The sequence below is a fragment of the Venturia canescens genome, chromosome 6 (assembly GCF_019457755.1).
Source record: "Venturia canescens isolate UGA chromosome 6, ASM1945775v1, whole genome shotgun sequence".
In the NCBI taxonomy this organism is placed as follows: domain Eukaryota; kingdom Metazoa; phylum Arthropoda; class Insecta; order Hymenoptera; family Ichneumonidae; genus Venturia; species Venturia canescens.
The window spans coordinates 15,081,127-15,106,327 of NC_057426.1; the positions used below are offsets into that span (position 1 = coordinate 15,081,127).

The window sequence follows — 25,201 nt, forward strand, 5'->3', positions numbered from 1 at the left end:
TCCGATCGTTTGGAACAACACGAAAATAACCCGCCGTTGGAGTGAAGATTTATCGTAAACGTTAACTTTTCATCTCGGATAAAAACGAGCAGCCCCGACGACGTCAAGACATCCGGTGGGCTTACCTCGAGGACTTAAACTCTTCCCCATCAATTTCAGTGTCTTTATGACGCCCGGACTTTGGACCTCGTGGCGACAAGCTGATGTCACTGAGCTCGTGTTCCATGTTTCTTTTTTTTTATCTTCACCTCTTTACCTCCTGTTTTATATCCTCTTTGGACCTATTTCGATCAGGGATCTCATTTCCTCTTCACCATTACAAGGGATCGTTATAGTATTTCATCTGGAGTTTATGCCCTTCGCGAAGATAAAAGTCGCGGTAGAAAAACGGGATGTACAAAATAGTGATGACTTAAAAACGGTTAATTCTTCGTTCAGCGAAATTTAAAGCCCAATCAAAGTTCGTCTATCCTCAGTTCGAATCGGTCGAAGCGCAAGAAAATTTCATTTGTTTTATTTTTAACGTAATCGAGATTTTTTTAGGTGAAAAAAATGTAATTAGTAGTTTGAAAAAAGATGGTGTATCGATAAGGCAGCCCTAAAAATTCGGCGACCTCGTTTCATCGAGTGGGTGCAAATTGGCGTGTGACAATGTCGAAGCGAATGAGAAATTAAACACCGGATCCAATTAAGTCGAGGCTGTTCTAACAACCCGAACCGGATATTTTCAGTCTGGACGCGAGAGGTCGTGACTTCCGGGTCGCCGAGAGATGGTCCGACAACACGGTATTCTCCAACCGTGCCTCATTCCTACAGAACAAACAACCTGCTCTTCTCGGAGTCGATCAGATAAGGGAGGAGGACGCAGGAATCTACAGATGTCGCGTGGACTTCCAGATCGGACAGACGAGAAATTCCAAGGTCAATTTGACCGTCATAGGTAAGTGGAGGTCATCGTGATTATTATTACGGCTGACACGCTCTATACTGCGAGGTGAACAGGGCGATCGATGTCCTTCGATGAATGTTCCAAGTTCATTCCTCTGAGTTTCCTGGTCTCGGATAACGGTGCGTGATAATTTGACTGAACTATCGCATTTCCGTGTGCTTCCGGTGACTTACGAATACTCGCGATCGGATGAACTCGTGAAACTTCTCAAGGTCATTTCTTAGGCCGGATCCTCGAAATTCGTATACGTTATGACTTGACCAAACTCGTTTGATTGTTTCTTAACCTGTGATCTTCGGTTGGTTGGAGCTACCAACGCAGTTGCAATATTATTGCCTCGAGGAATTTCTCAAGGTCATTTCTTTGTCCGAGTCCGGTACGAGATAACTTGATCAAATTCTGTTCATTATTTCTCTGCCTTGTAACTGACAGTTCGAGCTACGAAACAGCGGCGATTTAATATGATCACGAGCAATCTCTCGAAACCATTACTTTGAGATTCATTTTTTATCGGAAACCGAACGAGACTGTTGATCAAACTTTCCGGACGTCAAAAGCTTTGCAACAGACTGGTACGAGCGAACGCATTGAAATTAACTCATTGAAATTTCAAGTCATTTTCATGCATGATAAACATTCTTGACGTTAATGAGTGAACGTGAAGTAACGGTGGAAGGAGAAAAAGAGAGTAACGTACAGACGGACGGTTGTGGCTGTTCTTCATGACAAATTTTTTCCTCAACGAAGCAATGCGATTGTTGCTTCGACAGTGTTTTAGCTCAGCTCAGTGTGGCAAGGGGATGAAAATACGCGTCGAGGCTCGAAGCTAAGCCCGAGGCGAGTCATTTTGTTCGCGGCAAAACTGTGCTGCCTTTTTTTCATTATTCTCTCACCTTTTTTTGTTGCCTTTCACCTTCATGGGGACGCGAAAAAACATGTCAGCCGTGAATTATTGCGACAAGGTAAATGGGAACCCGTTCGAAGCGTCGGATGGTAGTGCATTTAACAAAAATACGAAAAATCAGAATATAGTAGAGTCGGTACAAAGTTGAGAATAGCACAGTTAAAAAAAAAGGGCAAACACGCGGATTACCGAGCCGAGGAGCCGAAGAGGAAGACAATGAGGGATCGCGAATGAGCCTCCGGAGGAGGGGGTCAGCTGGGGCTGGAAAAAACTCGGAAAAAGAAAGAGGCGAAGGGAGCTAGAAAAATGGCGGAAGAAAAGTGGGTATACGTAGAGGAGAAAGGAAGTAAAAAAAAAGCAGCGAGAGAATCAAAAGAAGGAGAAATAAAACCGAGCGGAGGGGATGAAATAGCAGTGAGGAATAGAGGTTAAAAAAGAAAAATGATGGAGAGAGGATGAACAAATTGCAAAGTGGAGTGAACGAGAAAGACAGAGTCAGGGAGGTAGAAAAAAAGAGAACAAAAAATCGTGGAAAGGAAAAAAAATGAGACAGAAAAAAATAGCAGAGAGAGAGAGAGGGAGGGAATATGCTGAGGAAGGTGGAAGAAAGGAAAATAGAGGATGAGTATTTCGAGGGTGGAGAAAAAAAAATCCAATTAACAATGGCATATATGACCGAAGCTCTGGCCCGGAGAATAGCGAATCTTGACTCACGCCATCGTGCTTTCTCGAGGTCCTATTTTTTTCTTTCACTTTTTTATTCCTTTTTTTCATCCCCCATTGTGTACGATTGCCCATACCGGCGCAATGCCTCTATAAACCATATGTCGTATTGTATGTACGAGTATACTTAACGAATTCGCACGATGGACTCTTGTACGTTTTCAGACAAGTGCATGCTCCACTGTACTGAAAATTAATTGTTCCTTTTTTTTCTTTGTTCGAATTGAACAATAAAATTCTATGCATCATTTTTCGACGTAGCTTTCATTTCAAAAATTTTTTTCCACCTGCGCTTTTCTTCGCCACTATTGTGTTAATGTTTTTGTGGAAACTCTTTCAAAAAAAAATAATTTGTACGCATAACTGATTATATTTTCTTGCTCGAACTCACCCCGTTCTTCAACGTACAATTGAAATCCGTTGAAATCCTAATTAAAATATTGTCTTTATGCATACGATTTTTACTCTACGATAAAATTGGCAAATAAAATTCCATTGAACGAAAATAGTTAAATGATACGTCTCGACAGAATGTTTATCGAATTCAGTATATGATTACATGATTCAATCAAAGAGCATGGAATTTTCACCATCCATGACCAAAATATTGTTCACAGTAAAACAATTGATATTAATTGAAGTATTGAGCAATACTAATATCCGCCTCTTGAACTTTCGGATTCTAATTGCATAAAAGACACGCAATAGTATGCCAAAAATAATGCATTATTTCTATTCGATGAAGAGTAGCACAGCAAAAACCATTTTTGACTATCTTCAAGTTTTTTCATCAGGTCGTATTTATTGTTCACTCTAGAAATACAATTTTCCATCCTATTCTTTTCTCAGTCGAATACTCTTCATCTTCGTAGTTGGAATCCTGTGTGCCTTAGTATTTTCCCATCTTTCATCCCTCTCTCGTTTTATCTCCATCCTCCATTCACCCCCCTCCCCCCCCCCTCTCGTCCCCATTTGCTTTATTATTTTCTTTCAATTTCGTAGGTAATTTTTTTCGCCCGAATCGCTCTCTCGTCTCTCCGTCAGCTCGGAGCTTTTTCGTCTCATTTTTATCCTCTTTTTCTTTTTTTTCCCCCTCGTCCACTTATCTTTCCTTTTTCTTCTTCTTGAAGCTTCCTCGAACTATTCTTCGGGCTCTCAGGGAGAGATATCTTTCGGGCTCATAAAGTCGTTTTTCGCGAACGAGTTAACGCTAACCAGCGGCGGGGGCTCCGAAGATGGTTTGCCTCCAACCCCAACCCCTTTTTTCGAGAGTCGCGGTGAAGAAAAGAGAAAGAAGGAAGCATCGATCGCATGGATGCTTTTTTCACTAGCGCCTTTTCCAGTGGCAAACTTATTCAATCTCTCAACGACTGAGAATTTTTTATCCACCCCCGACCCCCTTGGAGCCCCGCGAACCCCCTTCATCCAGCAGCCCCGAATTACCGGGAGTTGAAGAGATGGGATAATAAGCAGCGAGTGCCAAACTTCTCGCTCACACCCTTCAGTGTCCTCCTGTACTTAACGCCCTGTCGGCCAACCTTCTTTTCTCACCCTTGTTCGCTACTCGAATCACCCCCTAAAAAATAGAATGCTGATTTTGTACTTTCTTTTCTTCACTCCACCTATAGATGCGTCAACAGGTCTTTGGAATTTAAAGGCGGCTCACCCTATGGTTTCATCTTATTTCGAACAACTCGAATTTCGGCGAACTCAGGAGGGTGCATTTTTCTCATACAAAAACAACTAAATTTTTCAAAAGTCTCATACTTGATGGAATTTTTTTTATTATTCCGTTTCGTTCGAACGTGTGGGAAGTATAAACATTTTATGCTGATTCGAAAGCTCATCGTTGAACGAAAAAAAAACGACGTTCGTCCAGTGTCTGTTCGCCTTGTTATTATTTATAATATAACTCTTTCGAAGCATTGGAGTCCTCGCGCCTATCCAAATTAACGTTTCTTTATTCCACTTCCCGTTTGTGTCCCTCTACCATTCAACTCGGCTCGGCAAAAAGTTGAACAAACTTTTCTCGCTATGCGATGGAGATGAAAAAAAATATACGAAAAGGACGAAGAACCGAGGTAAAAAGATGAAAACAAGAGAAAAGATCGTCGACCAGGGAAACAAGACGAAGAAAGAGAAAACGAAAGAAAATCCGGTCCGGATCTCGACGAGATAACTTCGGGAAACCCCGGGCGCGTAAATCCCGTTGAATCTTCAGAAATAAGTATACACAGGACACGTTACATTTTCCCTTCTTCGTGAGACGGTACCTTGGCGTCTGTTTTTTTCTTTCTTCTCTCTCTCTCTCTTTCTTTTTTTTTCTTTCGAGGTATAGACTTTCTCTACGAACTCACTTCCTTACCTATGGGAGAGAATTTTTCCCGGCAAAAGAAATTCGGCAAACTTTTTGTCCGGTTTTTCCCCCCCGTGGTAAAGGAAACTCAGAGTATGTTCTCAATCGTGACCAAACGCTTTCTCACTTTGTAGACACGGAAAACACAGTTCAGTATTCTACGATGCAATTTCCAGACGGTTTCAATTGCCAAGAATTTTTTTAAATTAAAAAAAAATCAAATTTGTACACAGCCTTTGCAAAGAAATGTTTTTTTATTCGCAAGTGCCCAAATATTTCGACGTATTTTTCATCATTCGGATTTGTTGACAAAAGTGACAATATTCCTCATTTCATAAATGTTGTCAAAAGCGAGAAACTATACGAGGTCGGAATGCAAAGAGGAAGATTTAGCATTTTGTTATGTTACCTTATTTTTCTCGTATTTCGATGCTCTGCGCACAGACTCCGATTTTCTCGCGTTCATCTCGAAGATGGTATTGAGGTAGAGGCTCTTCTTATTCGTTCCTCGAACGTGCTCGTATAAATCCGCCTGATCGCCCGTCAGTCACGATTCTACTCGTGTTTCTCATTTTATATCACGGACTCTCGTTGAAAATCCCATGGGGCACCGCACCGAGATATCGATAGGTGACACGAAAAGCTTTTGTAGAAAAATTCTCGCTCCCATTTCCTCCTGAATTTAACACATTCAACGACACTATTTTTATTTGTCGTCTTTCTTATTCCATCGATTTGTGAATAAAGATAGAGTACCAAAGAATGCTTTTGAAGAAATAATAGAAGAATAAAATGTTGTGGTGGAGAAAAAAATTAATGGATTTTGTGCTCGAATAACTGGAGTTTCGAAGTACTCTATGGAATCCATTTCCATCGGAAGTTTATACCTCCTGAGGGACAATAGTATTCAGGAAAAACTCACATGCTACCAGTCCGAAATAAGCTCTGTTTTAGGCTATTATTTTTTCTATCGGCTGAATCGTTTTCTTTCCTAATCGTTAAAGAATAATTCCAATAAATTTTGGAAATCCATTAGGAACGAAGAAAATATTTATTTCCATTAATTAAATTTTGAAAAGTAATCAATTTGTGGGCAGCCTCAAGGGTGATATTGCTCCTCGATCGATACTCTTTGCCCACTTTTACAGTGGGATAAAGACAAAAGTTATCGAAAAGTTAAGACTTTATTAACAAAGACCAGCAGGTATCTCAACGAAAAGCGAGCTCTTGATAGGGCAATCTCATCAAATTCCGAAGAGCTGCAATCAAAGTTGGTGACCTCGTCAGGTGACCGATGACGAGAGATCATGATTTATATAACAGTACGTCGTCAAAAAATCTCATTTGCAAACCAGCATGCTGACGGAACCTTGTAACCTTTTCAATCAACATTTCCCTCTAATGCTGCTGATGTTTTCGCAAATTTCATCGGTAATTTCAGAATCCGTGTGCTCAGCTATTCTCACGTGGTTTCGCCTTCTGTTTGCCCAAGTAGTTGGGTCAGGTAGTTGGCCAAGGGAGGTATAGCGCTGGTCGAATATATCTATACACATATGGAACGGATTGCTATGTACGCATGAGAGAGTAGAGAACGAGCTGGTAGCGGTAAGTTGGTGGAGATTCTTGAGAACCGAGTGTTAGTGGGTGGTATTCACTGTAAAATAGTTCTCTGTATATCGACGATACAGAGTCGTTCAAAATGTGCACATTAAAGCATTGTATAGATCATAAGATTTCGAGAATAAAAGTTTTTAGCCATTCCCCTCTGCGACGCATCGTTCGTGAGATATTTGAAAACTAGAAGTAGCCAATCCGGGTCACTGGAAACAGAGCGCGTAGAACGAGCGATACACGACTTACCGCCCACTCTTCCGCTGCACCTTAAGAGTTGTGGGGGTGGCGTACAATGCCACGCCCACAACTCGTCATCGGCACGCCGGAATGGTTATCTCCGCTTCATTCAATATCTCATCAACGATAGATCGCAGAAAAAAGTAACCAACGAGTTTTCTCTCGAAAATTTCACGATTTTGCCGGCTTCTCAACCCTTACACGTTTTGGCACAACCTATACGTCATTTGAAGCGTATTTGTGTGTGTGCGCGTGTCCGTGTGTGTCAGGATGGCGCATCAACCGGACTAGTAGCAAAAAAGCTCTTCTCGCCCATAAGCCACATTCTCTCTGGTGCCGTTCACCGGGGATTTCTACACATCCGCCATGGAGGATATCCGAGAGCACTTGAATCGATCGGGTGCTGGAAACCGTTCCAAGGATCTCTATTCAATCCGTCCACTCGTCTTGGCCCCCGTTTCGACTCACCGACTTTTTCCACTCTTACCGCTACTGACTTCCAACTATATCTATCTATCTATCCACCGGTTCTCCAACTCCGGACCCCGATATCCATCGTTAACGATGGAAATCACACGATGTAGGAACACCCGGATGTTATGTACTCGGTACATATGCAGAATGAAAATAATGATTGGATAGCATGAATGAAGATCTGCTCGAGGTTTCGTTGATGAGAATTTACCTGTGCATGCACCAGTACTTCTACCATTTTCATTCTTCTTTCATCGCCAATTTTTTTTCAACCTTGGCACAAAAAATTCTACAGTTGTTGTTTCTTTTTTTATCATTCCAAACATTTTTTTAACGAGCCTCTTCCACTACCAAAAGAATTTCGAATCAGTGAAGGAAAATATATAAACGACGCGGTAATCCATATTGGGAATCCTCGTTGAAGATCTAATTCGCTAAGCTTCGCTTAAACTTCCGATCCAAAAGGGCACTAACTAACTGAAGCACTCTGCTCTGCAAAAATCATTAACCCTGCTCACTTATTTATATAAAAGCTTCACGTGAACTTGAGGGAGCTTATAAAAAAGTCTCAACAAAGGCGATTCTTATCGAAAAGTCTACCGGGATATCGATGGCATTAACATTAAGGATGTACAAGCACTAGGCTCCATTTCAGATGGCACTCTAATTTTTTTGTATATTAGAGTCCAAGCTTAAAACTTAATCTCTGTGAAATTTCAAGGTCTCTTATAGCGACTGTTTAATCGAAATATTTTTAGTCAAAAAAACACAGTTTTACGTGTCATATATAGCCACAATGACTTCGAAGCCTGTGTAACTCAAAATTTGATATATTTTTATATCAGATGTGAATCATAAAAAACGTCTATTATATGCATTGAAACCTGAGGATTTTAACGGTTCGTTAAAAAAGGGGCTCTAACCTCAGCTGTCAACTGAGTACGTTCGATGTTATCAGACGTAAACTGTTCATAATGTAAACGTGTTAATGACTCTGCATATAATCCTTTTTGTAATGAAATGAACTTAAATATTATTTACCATTAAAAAATCGTTACAAGATTTCTTAATTAATAATATTGTGCTATATATGATTGCCCGTGGTAATTTCTTTGAAAAAATATGGTCAAAGACTGTCCATTGACTAGTACGAACCGCTTTTACATCCTTAAAATAAAAAGTTTTATAAAATTGGTTTGCATCGCCATTAGTTATGGTTACAGGGGAAAAATTACTGAAAAAATGTGAGTAAAAAAGTTCCCCTCACTATCTTTGTTGGTTGACAAAACGAATGTCGATCAAAAAGCTACATGCCCAAACTCATTTAACGTGCGAGGTAAAAATTTGTTCGCCGAGGCACGACTTATCGCGAGGCAAGATTAAGTAGACCAAGTTTCAGTAGGTACTTGGTTTTTTATCTGAAACGTACGATCAGCTCTCATTTTGGATGCAGAGGGAGGTCATGATAGAGTCACAGAGTTGCCGAATCGAGGAATGAAAGCTCTCGAAGTAAGAATTCCGTGAAAGGCTTTATTTATTCGACTGAGGATGCCGCTGAGTCGCCAGTTTGGCTCTTTGCCCCAGCTTGATTCGTCGTCATCTTCGTGCACTTCCCAATATTCCGGCAGTGGTAGAAAGAGGGGGAGAGGGAGAGAGAGAAGGATGAGAGGTTGCTTAGGGAAAATAGTTGGAAGGGGAGGTTGTTGTGGTAAAGGAGAGTGCGCTTATTCCCCCGGGGTGTGTGAAAGGCAATGGGGATAAGAGGTTTTTGCCTACGAAAGGCCTGCATTACTTTGACGAACGAGACCTCCTTCACATAGACGCATCCTCCAGACACACATAGGTAAATTTCTCTCTCCTCACAGGGGATTATAATTTACGATGTGATGTCCTCGAGTACCGGGCAAATCTTACAAAGACGTTCCTGGTGAGAACATCACGTACTCGAAACGTCGTAACGTCACGAACTTGACGAGAGATGAGTTAGGTAAATGTTGTTGATTGTGGGGGATGAGAATTCGCGTTTGGTACATGCCAGGCGTTAGTGAAATTGGTAGGATAAAACGTTTCCCACCGGTAGCCGAAGATTCCGGAGGTGCACGAGTTTCCTTTCCGACACACCGTTATACTATATAAATACTGATATGATTAAGCGCATTCATGAATTTCCAATGCACAAGCAACAGTTTACCAATTATAATCGGATGTTGTTCTGCTATTATTCAATTTTTACTGCGCTCTTGCTACAATACTATTACAGTGTAGCTACTGTGATAACGCTGCTCCATTACCATACCATTACCGTATTATAACAACATTATTATAAAACTATTGACATATAACGATTAGTGTTTCCCATCGTACGTAACTGCTGCATGTGAAATAAAAAAAAAAAACGTATCGCTCCAATACTTTCTGCTGCACTCCAACCGCACTATCGCCTTCTTTTTTCAGCATTATTCTCGTTTTATTTTTGTCCTGTTACGTCACTATTACCTCTAATGTACTGTGTATTATGAATGTGTTATCCCCGTACTGTCGTTGCTGTACTATTCATTCATGTACTATTACAGTAATATTGCCCTGTTTATTACTGTGCTATCGTTGCATTCCTTCCACAGTATTATTGTGTTATTATACTTTACTATTTCTGTGTTATTAATGTAGTGGTTACCTTACTCTTATCCAGAGTCGCGGTAGCGACTCTGAGACAAGTACATTTATGTTATGACGAGTCGCTTCCAGAGAGTCTCTACCGGAGCGACAGTGTTTTTCAACTGTTTTCGATAACTTTTGAAATTTATTTCATTATCAATTAAATAATTACACTAACTCAGAGAATAACGCAAGTTGACATATTTTTTATGCTTTTTTTTCCTTTTGATCGCGACCTCTTCGAACTCTGTAGCTTAACGCATTCGAAAGTTATTAATTATTTATTTTTATAGTATTACTAGGCGTCCATCTGAAGGTTTTTTTTTCATTTTTATTAAGTGGTTTTACTATATTTGGTTTTACAACATTTGTCTCTATAAATTCGATTCGTGTTATTGGACAATTAATCAACAACTTGCCCATTGATTTCTTTTGTTACGTTGTTTTCTCTCCCATAATGATACTTTATAGTTGAAAATATCATTCGATAAAATCAATTGGCTCACATTAGTATTGGACAGGTGACTTGGACGGAGATGAAAAAATTCGCTGATATTAGGTATTACGGGCACGGTAGAATATCAAGAAATTCAATCCACGAGCGGCATGGTCTGAAATGAAAAATAACATGGAAAAAAAGAAAAAGGAGAGGAACAGGCAAGAAGCGCGCGCACTCGAAAAGTACAGAGAGCGAGAGAGAGAGAGAGAATAAGGAAGAGGAAGGAAGAGAGCAAATCCAGTGAGAAAGTTATTTGTGTTGTATAATCCGTCAGATGCATTGGAAAACTGATTGGAACATTGAAACGCCCGATCGTTCTCATCGTCATTCTCCAGCTACGTCGAGCATGAAATAATAATTTAATTTAATATCTGCTCCGACACCAACCTCTTTGTCTCCTTCGCGTACTCGAGTAATATTGCCTCGCTTCTTTGACAATCAATTCGGATGAGGTCATACCGTTGAAAAGATTGATCGAACTATGAATAGTTTTCGGAAATACTCCGTTCTTATTCTCCCTAGTAAAAATCGAGTTTTAATATATGATATTTCTCGAATAATTGGTTTTTATATTGCCTTTTTCGTTCATATTTTTTTGGGATATTTCATTTTTTTAATCGGACGACCACTTCGGCTTCGAGAATGTGGGCACAAAAGAATTTACCTCGCAAACGCTTTTTACGTATTATTCGAGAAAAATCCATTCATAGGGGATTCCCTAGTCCGTTGTAAGAGCAGAGAAACGTTTTATGAATATATCTCATCGTAGCAATGCGCATCAGAGTACGCGTATAATGCACTAGACTGTACGAATCCAGCTGCTCACTGCTTTTTCACATTCATAACCTTACCCATGTGGTATATGCTCGATGCCAGCTTTTTCGCATCGCCTCAAAGCACGACTTTGGAAAAACGAAAAAAAGGCTGTTAAAAAATGTCTGAAATATAATATTCCATATCGTCGTAATGTTGTTACATATATATGTGTATGGATGTGACATTATGCAGTCTCGTCTGCTTTACATGAAAGATGGCAAGAGCGTATGATGACTGTATAAAATATTTGGCTCTCGACGAATGCTATGAAAAAGAGGTACACGCGAAATGGTGACCCTTGAGGAGTGAAACAAAATGGCCGCTACCCACTTTCTTTTCAATTGTAGGAAAACTAGACATTTTTCACGACATCCTACCATGCAAATCCGCAAAACTACCGGAAATTTAAAAAACATGACCGTCGGGAAACCTCACACTTTTTTGTCAATATGAAACTTCGGAAAAGTATATGTAAATGTAATTTTCATATTTTATGCTTATTGAGGTCGATCTCAAAAGTCTCAAAGTGAAAGATAAATATGCCTGAAGTTCGTCACTTCTATGAGTCCTTGATTAGTCGTTTGAAGCGCGCGCAATTCGAACGCAATTCAGCCGGACGTTAAATTCGACGAAGCTTAGCTAGAAAGTTACAGTGATGAGAGACTCAGGACCTCAGGTATAGGAAGAGAAGACGAGATACGAACAAGTGCGGAAAAAGTTCGTTACGATATAACCAGAAAATTATTCGACCACAAATGATAATAATACCAAGAAGAGCAATAAATTGGTGAATGTGAAAATGATTACGTTTTGAAAAATAATAATGAGAATAAATGAACAGCCCTACTGCATTTTACTTCGCAAAAATTATTAAAATGAAACGAAAAAAAAACCATTTCAATTCCAATAAAACGATATTCCCAACACGAACAGTCTCATTTCCAGAGTTACTCCAATTTACACAACATATATTACAACAATACCTCCAAGAGCTTGTAATTTTTTTAAGTGGAAACACGAGATGCAGTAGATGTTCGATTAAAAAAAAAAAACCAACGAATACAAGGGCGGCCGAGAATACTTGGAATATTAATAAAAAAAATATATATGCATCCCTTTTACCGAAGACTTTTTTTCTCTTTCAATCTATCTGTACCGAAGACGAGGTATCAGAATTTTCGTGAAAGGCCGCCAGGAGCGTTGCTGTCGCTGAGCTTGATACGCTGCTGCCGAAGCAATTATGTCCCGAGGGAAGGACGTTGGGGAATCCCCGTTATAAGGCACACAGGAAAAGAGAGAACCCTCACAATCACTCGGGATTTCCCTTCGTTCTTTCTCTCAGTCTTCCCCCTGATTTCCCCCTTTAGCTCGCTCTCTTTCACTTTCGCGCTCTCTCTTTCTCTCTCACTCCAAAAATAAAGAAGGTTATGGGGTCGGGTCGAGAGAGAGAGAGAGAGAGAGAGAGACTACTGTCGATTATTTTCCCCTAAATCCTGACTCAGCCACTCTTTGGAAGGACATTACGGTCTCGGAAGATCCTCCACGTCCATTTTCTCCTTATACACGTACATATAAGGATATAAGTGTCAAACGAGTGAGATATCTCGTTCCTATATAATCACAACTCTGTATTCTCCCTTCGCTTGTCCTGAAATTTAGAATCGGCATTCCAACACTCGTTCGACATTTTCATTTTCACTCGCATTCAAACTTCTTCCTCTTTACAAAGTTACGTCGAGTTTTTGCGAGGAAAATTGTTAACACCGAAGAAGCGTTCAAACGAATTCGAACGGCAAACCCACGATGCGAATTTTCTACTAATTTCACAAAATTTGCAAATTTGCTCAACGGAACGATTTTTCTTCGTGTTATAAAAAAAAAATCTCATAAGAAAGAAAAAAAGGTTGATTAATGCTTGCGATAATTCATGATCCAAAAGTCCCGAATCACGACTGGAGCCTCTTGAAAACTTTAACGCAATCGTTCAGCATCTGTTCGTTTCCTGATTCATCCTAAATTTTGAGCTCCATAAATAACTGTGCTTTCAGCCTAAACCATCCACCGTAATATTTCTTTTTTCGTGATGAGCTGTCAATTCCTTTCTATGCCAATGTCTATCAGACACTTGTTTCATTGTCATTGGCCAAATTTATTGACAATCACTCTTCCCAATGTGGATTATTATTTTGTTCTCGAGCCCGTTTCCCACGAAGATTCATCGGCTTTGGCTCAATCCGCTCCGTCATCCGTGCCTCGTTCTGCGTATCGCCACTTACCTAAATTTTTCTCACCCCAGCACGTTTATTTTTCTTCATCTCTTCGAAAATGGTTCGCCATTAAAAAAGATGTAAGAAGTAACAAGAAAAATAACAGCGATCATCGTTACCACCCAAGATAAAAGTTGGACGTATTTTTCCACGATAAGAAAGACGAGGCACGAAAGATTGAAGCATAAATTAGAAAAACGGATATTCGGACCGAACGGTTTCTATGCAAAATAGGATTTTCGTAACTTGGCCCTAATATGATAAGTACAGAATATCCGGCGGCGAGATTTTCCGACGCTTTACCAAAATGTATGATAATTTGTATCGTATATAACGACAAACTCAAACGAAAGCATGCACTCCCGCGTCAAATGTACTTCGTTACGAGTTCAAATTGCGATAGCACCGAGTGAGATCCAAAGTGATGCGAAGCAATAGAACGACAGCGGGACAGGAGCGCCAGGAGGGCGGGAGGGAGGGAGGATGCTTTAAGTCGATTTGCGTTACAGGGGTACGAAAGGGGATGAAGCACTTTCTGCTTCTCAGACTAAACTTCCTCGTGTTCGGTGTTCGAGCAGCTATATACTTTGAAATGAGGGAAATTATCTCACCCTGTACTTTAGGACAACAACGTCCTCGACGACGAATCTGGCTTTGCTCATTTTCGAGTCCCACTCACAAAAACCAGAGTCCTACGGTACTACCTGTTTTCCCCTCGACCTTTCCCGCCCCTTCGTTCGCTGTTAACGTAGCTTTTCCTTGTGTCAAACAAATTCAACTACTTCCAGCATTAGTTACTATAAACGCTTTAAACCCCCGCCTTATTGGTTCGTGCTCATCTCCAGCGAGCTTGTTCCCACTTTCTTCCGTATACGAGTCATTCCAGTCGTCCTATATAAGCGTCACTGATTCTCCGGCTCCGGCTCGAGTCAGTATCGCTCGAAGTCGAACCAGAACTCAACTTATTCGTGAGACTTTTCGTACCAGGTTTCATAGATTTTCAACTTTTTTTCCTTCAACGATGTACGCGATCGGTTCATTTTTTTTTGTTCACGCTTATTATATTCCGCAAGCAGCTTCGAAAACGTTGAGGTTGCTGAGAACGTTGAAGGCGAGCATCGCGTGCTTTTCAATGTGTTTCTCCGCGCTAGATTAATTCTCCCGCTCATCCTTCGTTCACCCGTCGGTTGAGATATGGAAACAAACAGAAAGTTGATTGAATGAGCCTCACTCAAAAGAAACGGAGGCATTTCTCATACCTTCTTTCATCCCCTAATTTTTTTTAACGCTCGCTTGATCCCACACAAAGCGAAGCTCACTATTTCGTCCGGAATTCCCCGTAGATCGGAGTATATGTATATATTTACCTTTTTCTTCAAAGATCTCTTCTAGTTTCTGGAGTCCTCGAAATGACAATACGAACTTCAAGAAGCATCAGCAGCTTTGTACGTACTCGTTTCGTACTCTCAGCCTTTCTAGTTGAAACGACGACAACGAGGACGGAAAAACGTGAAGATAAATCGATAGTTCCGCGCGAACGAATGAACCAATCGTCGTGGCCCAAGTGTCTGCTTGTTTCGTTTCGTTTCGTTTTTTTTTTTTTTTCATTTTCTTTTTTTCCACAGTTCTCGCAACAATTTACTAGAGTCCATGAAACGAATGAACGAGCGAGAGAAAAATCACTTCTTTATCGAATAACTTGCCTTTTTCCATTCAATACGTACTCCATATTCGATAAAAACCTGGTTGGAAAATCAATTCTCGAAAAAATGGGGTAAACCGATTTTCACGAAATAGAGCCTTCGAAGCCACGGAAATAAGTGGAAAGCTCAAAATATCGAACGCAACATAGCATTATTGAAAAATCTGTTCTCTTTCAGGATTCAGGGTTTCATTAAATCATCGCATTCAATGAAAGGTGTGCAGCAATTTTAAAAATTCGTGCACTACTTATGGTTGGGTTTCATTGACCAGCTCCGAAAAATTTCTCGTCAATATTCATCAAAGAGAATGCCCATCGCTCTCTCATTTGTTGGATGCTCAAAAAATGTAATCCGCTTCGTCACTAGGGAAAGAATAATCTTGAAAAAGGTATTTCCGGGAGCTCTTCCGACTTGGTTGAAAAAATATACGCCCTTCCCTCAAATGTCCTCTAATCGAATATTTGATTTAATATTTTATCAATCCTACCAAGAGAGCTCGTAGAGTTTTGTTTCCTTTTGGATATTTTTATCAGATTTATCTTTAATTAAATAATTCGACGAGGAAATAACATTCCGACCATCCGAGCTGGAATACTTTCACGGGTCAGTGATGAGTGATGAGATTGATGGTCGACGTCGTCGTTCATATTGAATTTTTCAATTATAGAGGAAACCCTTCAATCGCGTCTCCTCTCCTCCAAAATGAATCAAAATTCCAGCTTTTTCCCAAAGGAAACAAATTTCATCGAGTTCTTAACGCAAGCCTGTTTTTCTGCATTCTCCGTACAACGTGTATACAGTCTGAATGTTGTATTTTTTCAATACGAAACGTGGTTAACGTCATTGATAAAAAAAAAAAAAATTCATGTTTTTCTATTAAATCTGCAGCGTACGGGAGCCTCGAGAAAACTCGGTTCACGTGTTACAAATCGGTTGAGATTTGACTTTTGAAGATTTCGCGGCTGTTGCGATTACGAAATTTTGTGATTCCCAGATGGACCTTAAAAGTTTCCTCGTGTTTTTTACGCCTGGTGCTGAAATAAAATACTGAAAAAACGTCGTGAGTTCCAATGAAAACGAGAGAGGACAGAAATTGGAAGAATTCGAAGGTAATGAAAATCACGATCGTGCCCGCGACAACAACGTTTTCGATACTTTATCCGCACCATCGTACACTAAAGTCCTGGCCGAGCATAATAACAAAGCCCCAGAATGTTTTATATGCTGGTCAAGCAATTCCGATCGTTATGGCGAAATCCCAACCCGAAATATCTTTCATGCTATATTGGAAATGTCGGACGTATCATGATGAAGATCGATCTATCCGGAACTTTAATGAATCCTGCTGCTGAGCATTGTCAGGTTATCGAGAAAAGCTTGCTCCTTTCATCCATGCATGGAATTCAATGCCTCTTTGGATATTCCGTGGCAAGCCCATATCGCGTATCCATGTACTTGTGTTTCAATTTTGTGAACAAAAGTTCCTCCTAGGCCTAACAATAGCCTCATTGTTTCATTCACCCGAAACAGCAGAAACTCGAATCGTTGTATTAACGGTATAGAGGGTGTTCGGAAAATCTTTCGTCAAATTCAGTGTGAATACGAGTCAAGTTATTCCCACAATAGAAAAAAATCGCTTGCGAAATGTACCAACATTCGTTTTAGCAATTATTTTTTACAATTTCACGTCAAGCTCGTTTACATTAACAATAACTATTTGCTGCATCCTCCATATCATCATTAAAAATGATTATATCCAATATTGACATCGACGTAACATCAACGGTGTTTGAAGGGTTAGGAGTCAACGTCGAGGTTCGTTTAGCTCCCCTAGGATGATTTCCCACCCTATACGTATACGCAGGTTTAATCGGACTCTATTGTTTGCTATGGAATTTGTGAATTTTCGTTCCATTGTTTGTCCCTTTAATCACTTTGTCCAGTTCAGTTTTCCAGCCGGGACAGACAAAAATCATAAGTCACAGCACGATTGCTGTTGAAAAATTGGAGACAAGTACATTTATGTTTTATGTCACCTGGACAGTAGTCTCAGTGAAACCCTATGTGACATTCATGTAGTTCAAAACACAAATGCACGCTGATTTATAAGAAGTTGTTCGATCTATTCTCTCGAAACTTGCTTCAAACGAGCAATTCATTACTAAAGGTCATAAAAAAACCATTTCAAACGTAATGAATAAAAAAAATTGCATCTGCTAAATCTTGGTAATGTATGAAAAACGTTTGGTTCAAATGAACAAAACGTTGTCAAATAAATGCAAAAGTGACGAGTACATCGGATGACGAATGAAAAAAATTAAAAACATAATGATATGTATTAAAAAAAATTACGAAACCAACTGTAAATAATTTCAACAACACAATTAAAAAAAGCTTTCACAAATCATGAAAAAAAAATTATATTTAGAAAAAATACAAATCCGTAATTATATTGTAAAGGAAAAAAAAATTCAAATAGAACGTGAGAAATTCATTCCTACGGGAAGCATCCGGAACTTGAGAAAGTTCTAGTGAATCAAAAAGTTACCAAAAAATCGCATCAAAGGTAAAAGACATTTGTTACTCTATGGTAGCAGAGACTTATAGAAGAAAATCGATTCTTCTCAGACTTTCAGGATCCCTTGGTATTCACAATATTTGACGTCGATTTCGTATCGGTACAAATTATGTTTAAATATGTGCTAAAAGTACTTGTCTGGCCCATCACTTTTCATTCAAATTGCTCATTCAAATAAAAATCAAACTAGACCTTAATTAATGTATTATTTTATGGAACTAGTATTAACGCTGCCGTTACACGCCCACTTGAATTCGGACATCATCCCATATATGCTCGGCGGCAACTATCTCTTCGCAACAATTCACTCATGTTTTTATGTTGATTTTAACAAAGTGCAATTGTGTACGTGATGATAAAAAAACGAGATTGTATAGACGAATCCTCTCGAAAATTTATTGAAAATGCGATTTATTATCAGTTGAATACTTTCAGTAATAGAATAGCTTAGTTGCTATAACAAATAAAATTCGTTTGAAGAAGGAAATGTGAAGTAAAAATTGCCGTTATTTCAATATGAACTGGGGAGTTAATTTGGAAGCTTGACAATTTTTATCGTCCGAAGGGTATTTTTTCATCATTACACAATAATATCTCTTGTATATTACAGAAAAATTTGTTTGGATTTTTTATAATGTATGCAATTAAGTTAAAATCTCTTGGAGATAATTTTCTCAATTCCCTCTGTAGGCTGATGTGATCCATCAGATCTAGAAGAGCCCTGATTTTTATTTGAATGAGCAATTTGAATGAAAAGTGATGGGCCGGACAAGTACTTTTAGCACATATTTAAACATAATTTGTACCGATCTAAAATCGACGTCCAATGTTGTGAATAATACCAGGGGATTCTGAAAGTCTGAGAAGAATCGATTTTCTTCTAAGTCTCTGCCACCATAGAATAACAAATGACTTTTACCTTTGATGCGATTTTTTGGTAACTTTTTGATTCATTAGAACTTTCTCAAGTTCCGGATGCTTCCCGTAAGAATGAATTTCTCACGTTCTATTTGAATTTTTTTTTCCTTTACAATATAATTACGGATTTGTATTTTTTCTAAATATAATTTTTTTTTCATGATTTGTGAAAGCTTTTCTTAATTGTGTTGTTGAAATTATTTACAGTTGGTTTCGTAATTTTTTTTAATACATATCATTATGTTTTTAATTTTTTTCATTCGTCATCCGATGTACTCGTCACTTTTGCATTTATTTGACAACGTTTTGTTCATTTGAACCAAACGTTTTTCATACATTACCAAAATTTAGCAGATTCAATTTTTTTTATTCATTCCGTTTGAAATGGTTTTTTTATGACCTTTAGTAATGAATTGCTCATTTGAAGCAAGTTTCGAGAGAATAGATCGAACTACTTCTTATAAATCAGCCTGCATTTGTGTTTTGAACTACATGAGTGTCACATAAGGTATTATATTCTTCGATTATAAACATCGACAAGTCTGATGATACAATCAGAGAGAGAGGAGAGAGAGAGAGAGAGCTGATGAGAAAGAGCGGAGGCATGGATTTTTTTTCTAATGTTTCAGAATCCTGACTGATCTCTAGTCCTGACTCTAGATATATATAGAAAAATACTCTAACCTTTCTAAATATTTTATACCATCAATCCGAATGTTGTTGACAATTTTCGATTTGTCTCCATTACATATAACACTGTTGGATTCCGTTTTTTCTTCTTCACTTTTTCTCACCACTTTTACCAAAACAGTGTCCTGCATTTATCTATTTTCTACAAAACCGGAAAAATTAGAACAGTGTCGGTGAACTATCAGATTCGCGATCTTTATAACCTTATGTAGTTAGCATTTATAACATACCATACGTCATATCGTAACGAAAATATATAGGTATATACTTGTACTACAGACCGGGATATCGGTGAACTGTCAAATTCGCGATCTTTATAACCTCATCATCTATTAGCATAAACAACACACCGTACGTTATATACGTTATGAAAATATATCTAGAGTCGCGGTAGTGACTCTGAGATAAGTACATTTATGTATGAGGAATCGCTTCCAGAGAGTCTTTACAGGAGCGAGGATGTTTTTTTCAGCTGTTTTCGATAACTTTCGAGATCTATTTCTTTAATGATTTAATAATTATAGTGTATCAGTGAATTCTGCAAGTTGACATATTTTTTATTTTTTTTTTTATCTTTCGATCGCGACCTCTACGAACTCTGTAGCTTAACGCATTGAAAAGATATTAATTATTTATTTTTTAATTTCATCAAAAAATGTTGCATTTTTTCGCACACATTTCTGATGTTTATTTGTTTTTTCTTTAGTGACAAATCTGGTGCCACAATACATTTTATATATCTATATATTTTTTTATGGTGCCATAATACAAATTGTATATCTATATATATCCATGGATCTGTTCATGTTTCAAAACTTTGGAAAGTGACAGTTCCCCGTTGCATTCAAAATTAAAGCTGTCAATTTCACAAAATGTTATCGAATCATTCGAGGATTCAAGGATATGTGACATACCACATGTTCGTTTTTCCAAGAAATCTGAGTTACGTATTGTGGCCGAATCTTTTTTTTAATGTTCTTTTAGTAGGTGTGATGCTATCGTTTAATGTTCTTTTAGTAGGTATGATGCTATAGAGTAAATCGTTGGATTAGGCTTTTTTTACTCGTGCTTATCGTTGGTGATAAGCATTGGAGTGAATTTAAGTGAAGAATGCGCCAAATGTACATTCGTACATTCTTTATTTTTTGTATGAGCAAAGCTTGCAAGAAAAAAATAATTACGCGCGTCATCGTACGAGGTTAGAATGATGTGTCGGTGCATACGCGGTAGAGAAGCGATCTCGACCCCTTCTCACCAAGGGCACAAGCAAAATCCATCTCTCGTCGGTGGCTTTATAGTTTTCGATGTCTAGATAGATTTCTCCCAGGTTTTCGAAGTCTAAGTATATTTCTCCATGGTTTTCGATATCTAAGTATATTTCACCACGATTCTCAATGTCTAGGTCGACGGCTACAAGAATTTTGATGTCTAGGTCGATGGATCCATAGTTTCCGATGTCTAGGTATATTTCTTCGTGGTTTTCGATGTTTAGGTATGATTCATGATAGTTGTTGCCATTCACAGCGACGACTTCATAGATTTCGACCCTACGTATATTTCTTAACGGCTTTTGATGTCTAGGTCGACGGCTCTATGGTTTTCGATGTCTAGGTCGAAGGCTCCATGGTTTTTTATGTCTATGCCGACGGTTCCATGATTTTTGATGTCCAGATCGACGGCTCCATAGTTTTCGATGTCCAGGTCGACGACTGCAAGGTTTTCGACATTTAAGTTGGCGCCTCCATAGTTTTTGATGTCCAGATATATTTCTTCATGGTTTTCGATGTCTAGGTATATTTCTACATGGTTTTTCATGTCCAGGTATAGTTCTCCATAGTTTTCGCTATCCCGGTCGACGATTCCATAATTTTCCATGTCTAGCTATGTTTCTCTACGGTTTGCGATGTCTAGGTTGACGGATCCATGGTTTTCGAAGTTTGGGTCGATAGCTCTATAGTGTTCGATGTCCAGGTCGACGGCTCCACAGTTTCTGATGCCTAGGTATTTTCCCCATAGCTTTCGATGTCGAGGTCGATGACTCAATGGTTTTCGATGTCTGGATATATTTCATCATAGTTATCGATATCCTGATCGAAGACTCCATGGTCTTCAATAACAGGGGAGATTTCAAGAACCCAGAACATCGTGAATAAATATCATCGGACACTGATAATCATGAAACTGTCAATATAGATACTGGAACCTAATAAAACACGGTACGAGATGAAAAAGATAATGAAATATGGAAACGTCCTCTCAAACATCGGAAAACAATGACAATAACAGTGTTAACATGGTAATCATTGAGAGATTGTTCTTGACCCCATAAACTATGGCGACTTAAATATCAAAAACTATGGAGCCGTTGACCTCGACATCGAAAGCCGTAGAGAAATATACCTAGACATCAAAAACTCTTGAGAGATATACCGGGACATCGAAAACTATGGAGCCATCCCTCTGTACTCCTGTTTATTCTTATTGAACTGCTTCAAGATTGGTGGGCTTGAAAACGCTGTTGCAATAAAAGTAGCGCTGCAGCGCTACAAGAAAATTGTTCACACGCTTAATCGCACGGAATGCACCCTAGTTCGGAATAAATTTTCAAATAAAATGTATTGTGTATGATATAAATATGGAATCGAAACGGAAATGTATAGAATTGAATTGAATATTGTAGATGGGTATATTTGTTGAATATATCTATTTTTACAATAATTCAATTCAACACATTACATTTTTGATTCTTTATTCAATTCTCATGGAAAACATTTTATTTAATAACAAATGAAGAATTTATATTCATCTACGATATTTGTTTGATTATATTCTCAGATTTCAAATCCCGACACGTTTCATTTTCATTTCAATTATTATATCATATGGAAAACATTTTATTCAAAAATTCACGAGCAATCGGTTTTTAAATATCCTAGTAAATTTTAAAGGATATTTAAATAAATAAATAAATCCATACCTCTGCATCTTTGTCATGGCTACAATTTTCATCAGCTCTCTAAAATTGAATATTGTCAGAATTTTAGATGATCATTATCATCGTCATTATGCTATTTTATCAAAAATTGGATAGTTTCCATTGAAAAATATACATAAAATAACCCAAGATAGGAGTGACGAATAAGATCAAGGACTACAAAAATATCTACCGAAGAAGCAAACGCATTGTATGGAAAAACTCTAAGAAGAAAGTTTAATTCTAGTCAAGAGCTCGACGCATTGAGAAAATTTCTGGTGGTCTGAAAAGAAAATCATGATAGAGATCTTGCGATTGTAATTGCATACGTACAGGCTGGTGACAATGGTTTTGAAATTCTCAGACTTTTGGATACTTCTATAAAAAAAATGTTAATAATGCCTGTACTGTGTGTTCTGCCATGTAGTTTATAGTTGTCAAGTAAGCAGAAAAATGTTGATTATTGACTTGAATTTAAAGAAAATTTTTAAAAGTCTTACGACTATTGGATGGAATCAAATCATTTGAAATGTCATTTATGATTAAAAGATTTTCTGGTAAACGTTTTTCCAAAGTAAAACAGTAATTGCATGTTTTCGATTGCAGAATCTTGTAACAATACGAGCCGCTACCGCGTCCCTTGATCCCCAGTACTGATAAATGTGGAAGAGGCTTGTCGCAGCTTCACTATTTCTCATTCGTCATATATTCATGGTATGCTATCGAGTCAGAGCAATGCCAGGCACCACGAAGTTGTTCTGTCAATTGGCATCGATGGTTCCGCTTGGTGGTATTTTTCATTTCACACAGAAGTTTTGGAGACTTTGTCGTAACGAACCAAGCTTATGGATTCCCAAAGTATTAGAACTTGTTACGTAAACTTTATACTCGCTTTTCTTGTGGAAGGTCATTCCTCGGTCATTCGAGCTTTACTCGACGGACAGGGAATTATTTCTTGTATTTTCCTCGAGTTGAAATATTATTCTCACATCACTGTTCATCTCGTCCTCGACACCGCGAAATCTTGGGTTTTGGGAAATTCAGCCATAGCAAAACGAATGCGTGTTTTTTTGTCTTGCACAGTCTTGTTTCGCGGTACAATGGGAAGGGACCCGAAAATTTGCCTAGTTCAAAAGCAAAACAGGCAAACGAACCGGCAAAAATTTTGTTGATCCGAAAGAAGGGGCGATAAAAAATTTTTAATCATCACCTTTTGATAAAACATCCTAAAACAGAATATAAACTGCAAAACTAATAAACTCGTTTAGCGTCATGTTCAATTTTAATTAAAATTCTACAGTCAATTGATTTCTGAAGTAATATTCAAGTTTCAATTCCATTTTTTGACGTCGATAAATTTTGCAGTGGAAAGGGTGCACAATTTCCTAATAATACTTTTAACTTCAAACTGATACGGAGTGATTTTCTACGATCGCAATATTGGTACATCTGTGCGGAAGAACAAAATCAATTAGTCAACACGGTTTTACAAAGTCTCGGGCGCCTCATGGAAATATTCCAAGCTTTTGGACCTCGTAATAAAAATTCTCATCGCTTGTCCAGATTGTGTGAAATCTCAACTGATTCATACCGAGACATTCCTTGAGCCAGGGGCTTCAAATATATAAGTGGATACTGGCAATGAGATTCATGGGTCACTTGTGAGAATCGAAAAATCCGGAATATTGTCTGAAACCTTGTTTATCAGAACTTTCGAAAAACACGAGAAACATTCTAGAATTAGGTCAACAAAATTTTGCTTAACGACCATTTTTCGCAATTTTCACCTATTTTCACGGTATTTTGGAACTCGGCTTCAGCATGTCAAAATAAATATATAGAGAAAGATGGGTGTAGATGAATATATAAACTGCTTTATTGGGTGATCAGATGTTTCAATTTTATGATCATTATTTCAATTTTTCATTATATCACATAAAATTTCAGATTTCGAGTACACAAAAAGTTGTCAAATAAACCTGAAACACAGCACGAATGCTGTAAAAAAACTAGAGACAAGTACATTTATGCCCTCTGGGAAGTCATCTGTAAAATCATGGAAATCAATGGTCGTAAGCCTTTGAATCCAAGATACAAAACGTTGTCAAATAAATGCAGAAGTTGCCGAGCGCATCGGACTACGAACAAAAGAATTACAAAAGAAGAAAAATAGGACAAACAAAATTACAACCACAAAAAATACAAAGACAAAACATTACAAAAACAAATTGCGTCTTAAAAAAATTAAGATCATAAAAATTAAAAAAAAATTACCAACGGAAAAAAATTATATACCAAAAAATTGAAACAAAAAAAAATTGGCCGTTGTACTTGGCGTTTTTTTTTCTAGCTAATATTATTTAATTTACCTGTATCTTATACTCACAAATTCGAAAGTCGAGTAAAACGCCAAGTACAACGGGCAAATTTTTTTTGTTTCAATTTTTTGGTATATAATTTTTTTCCGTGGGTAATTTTTTTTTAATTTTTATGATCTTAATTTTTTTCAGACGCAATTTGTTTTTGTAATGTTTTGTCTTTGTATTTTTTGTGGTTGTAATTTTGTTTGTTCTATTTTTCTTCTTTTGTAATTCTTTTGTTCGTAGTGCGATGTGCTCGGCAACTTCTGCATTTATTTGACAACGTTTTGTTTCTTGGATTCAAAGGCTTACGACCATTGATTTCGATGATTTTACAGATGACTTCCCAGAGGGCATAAATGTACTTGTCTCTAGTTTTTTTACAGCATTTGTGCTGTGTTTCAGGTTTAGGTAACTTGTATTATGACACCAGTAAAATAATATATAGGCATATAAAATGTATTATGGCACCAGATTTGTCACT

General features: G+C 38.1%; 1 protein-coding gene across 1 annotated transcript in view; it reads left to right on the top strand.

The window, feature by feature from the left end:
- Positions 1 to 25,201, top strand: part of LOC122412164 (neural cell adhesion molecule 1-like) — a 101,551-nt gene that overhangs the window by 54,274 nt on the left and 22,076 nt on the right. Inside the window, exon 3 of the mRNA XM_043421513.1 lies at positions 732 to 940. Within this exon, the coding sequence (XP_043277448.1) occupies positions 732 to 940 (209 nt within the window). The remainder of the gene's footprint in view (positions 1 to 731; positions 941 to 25,201) is intronic.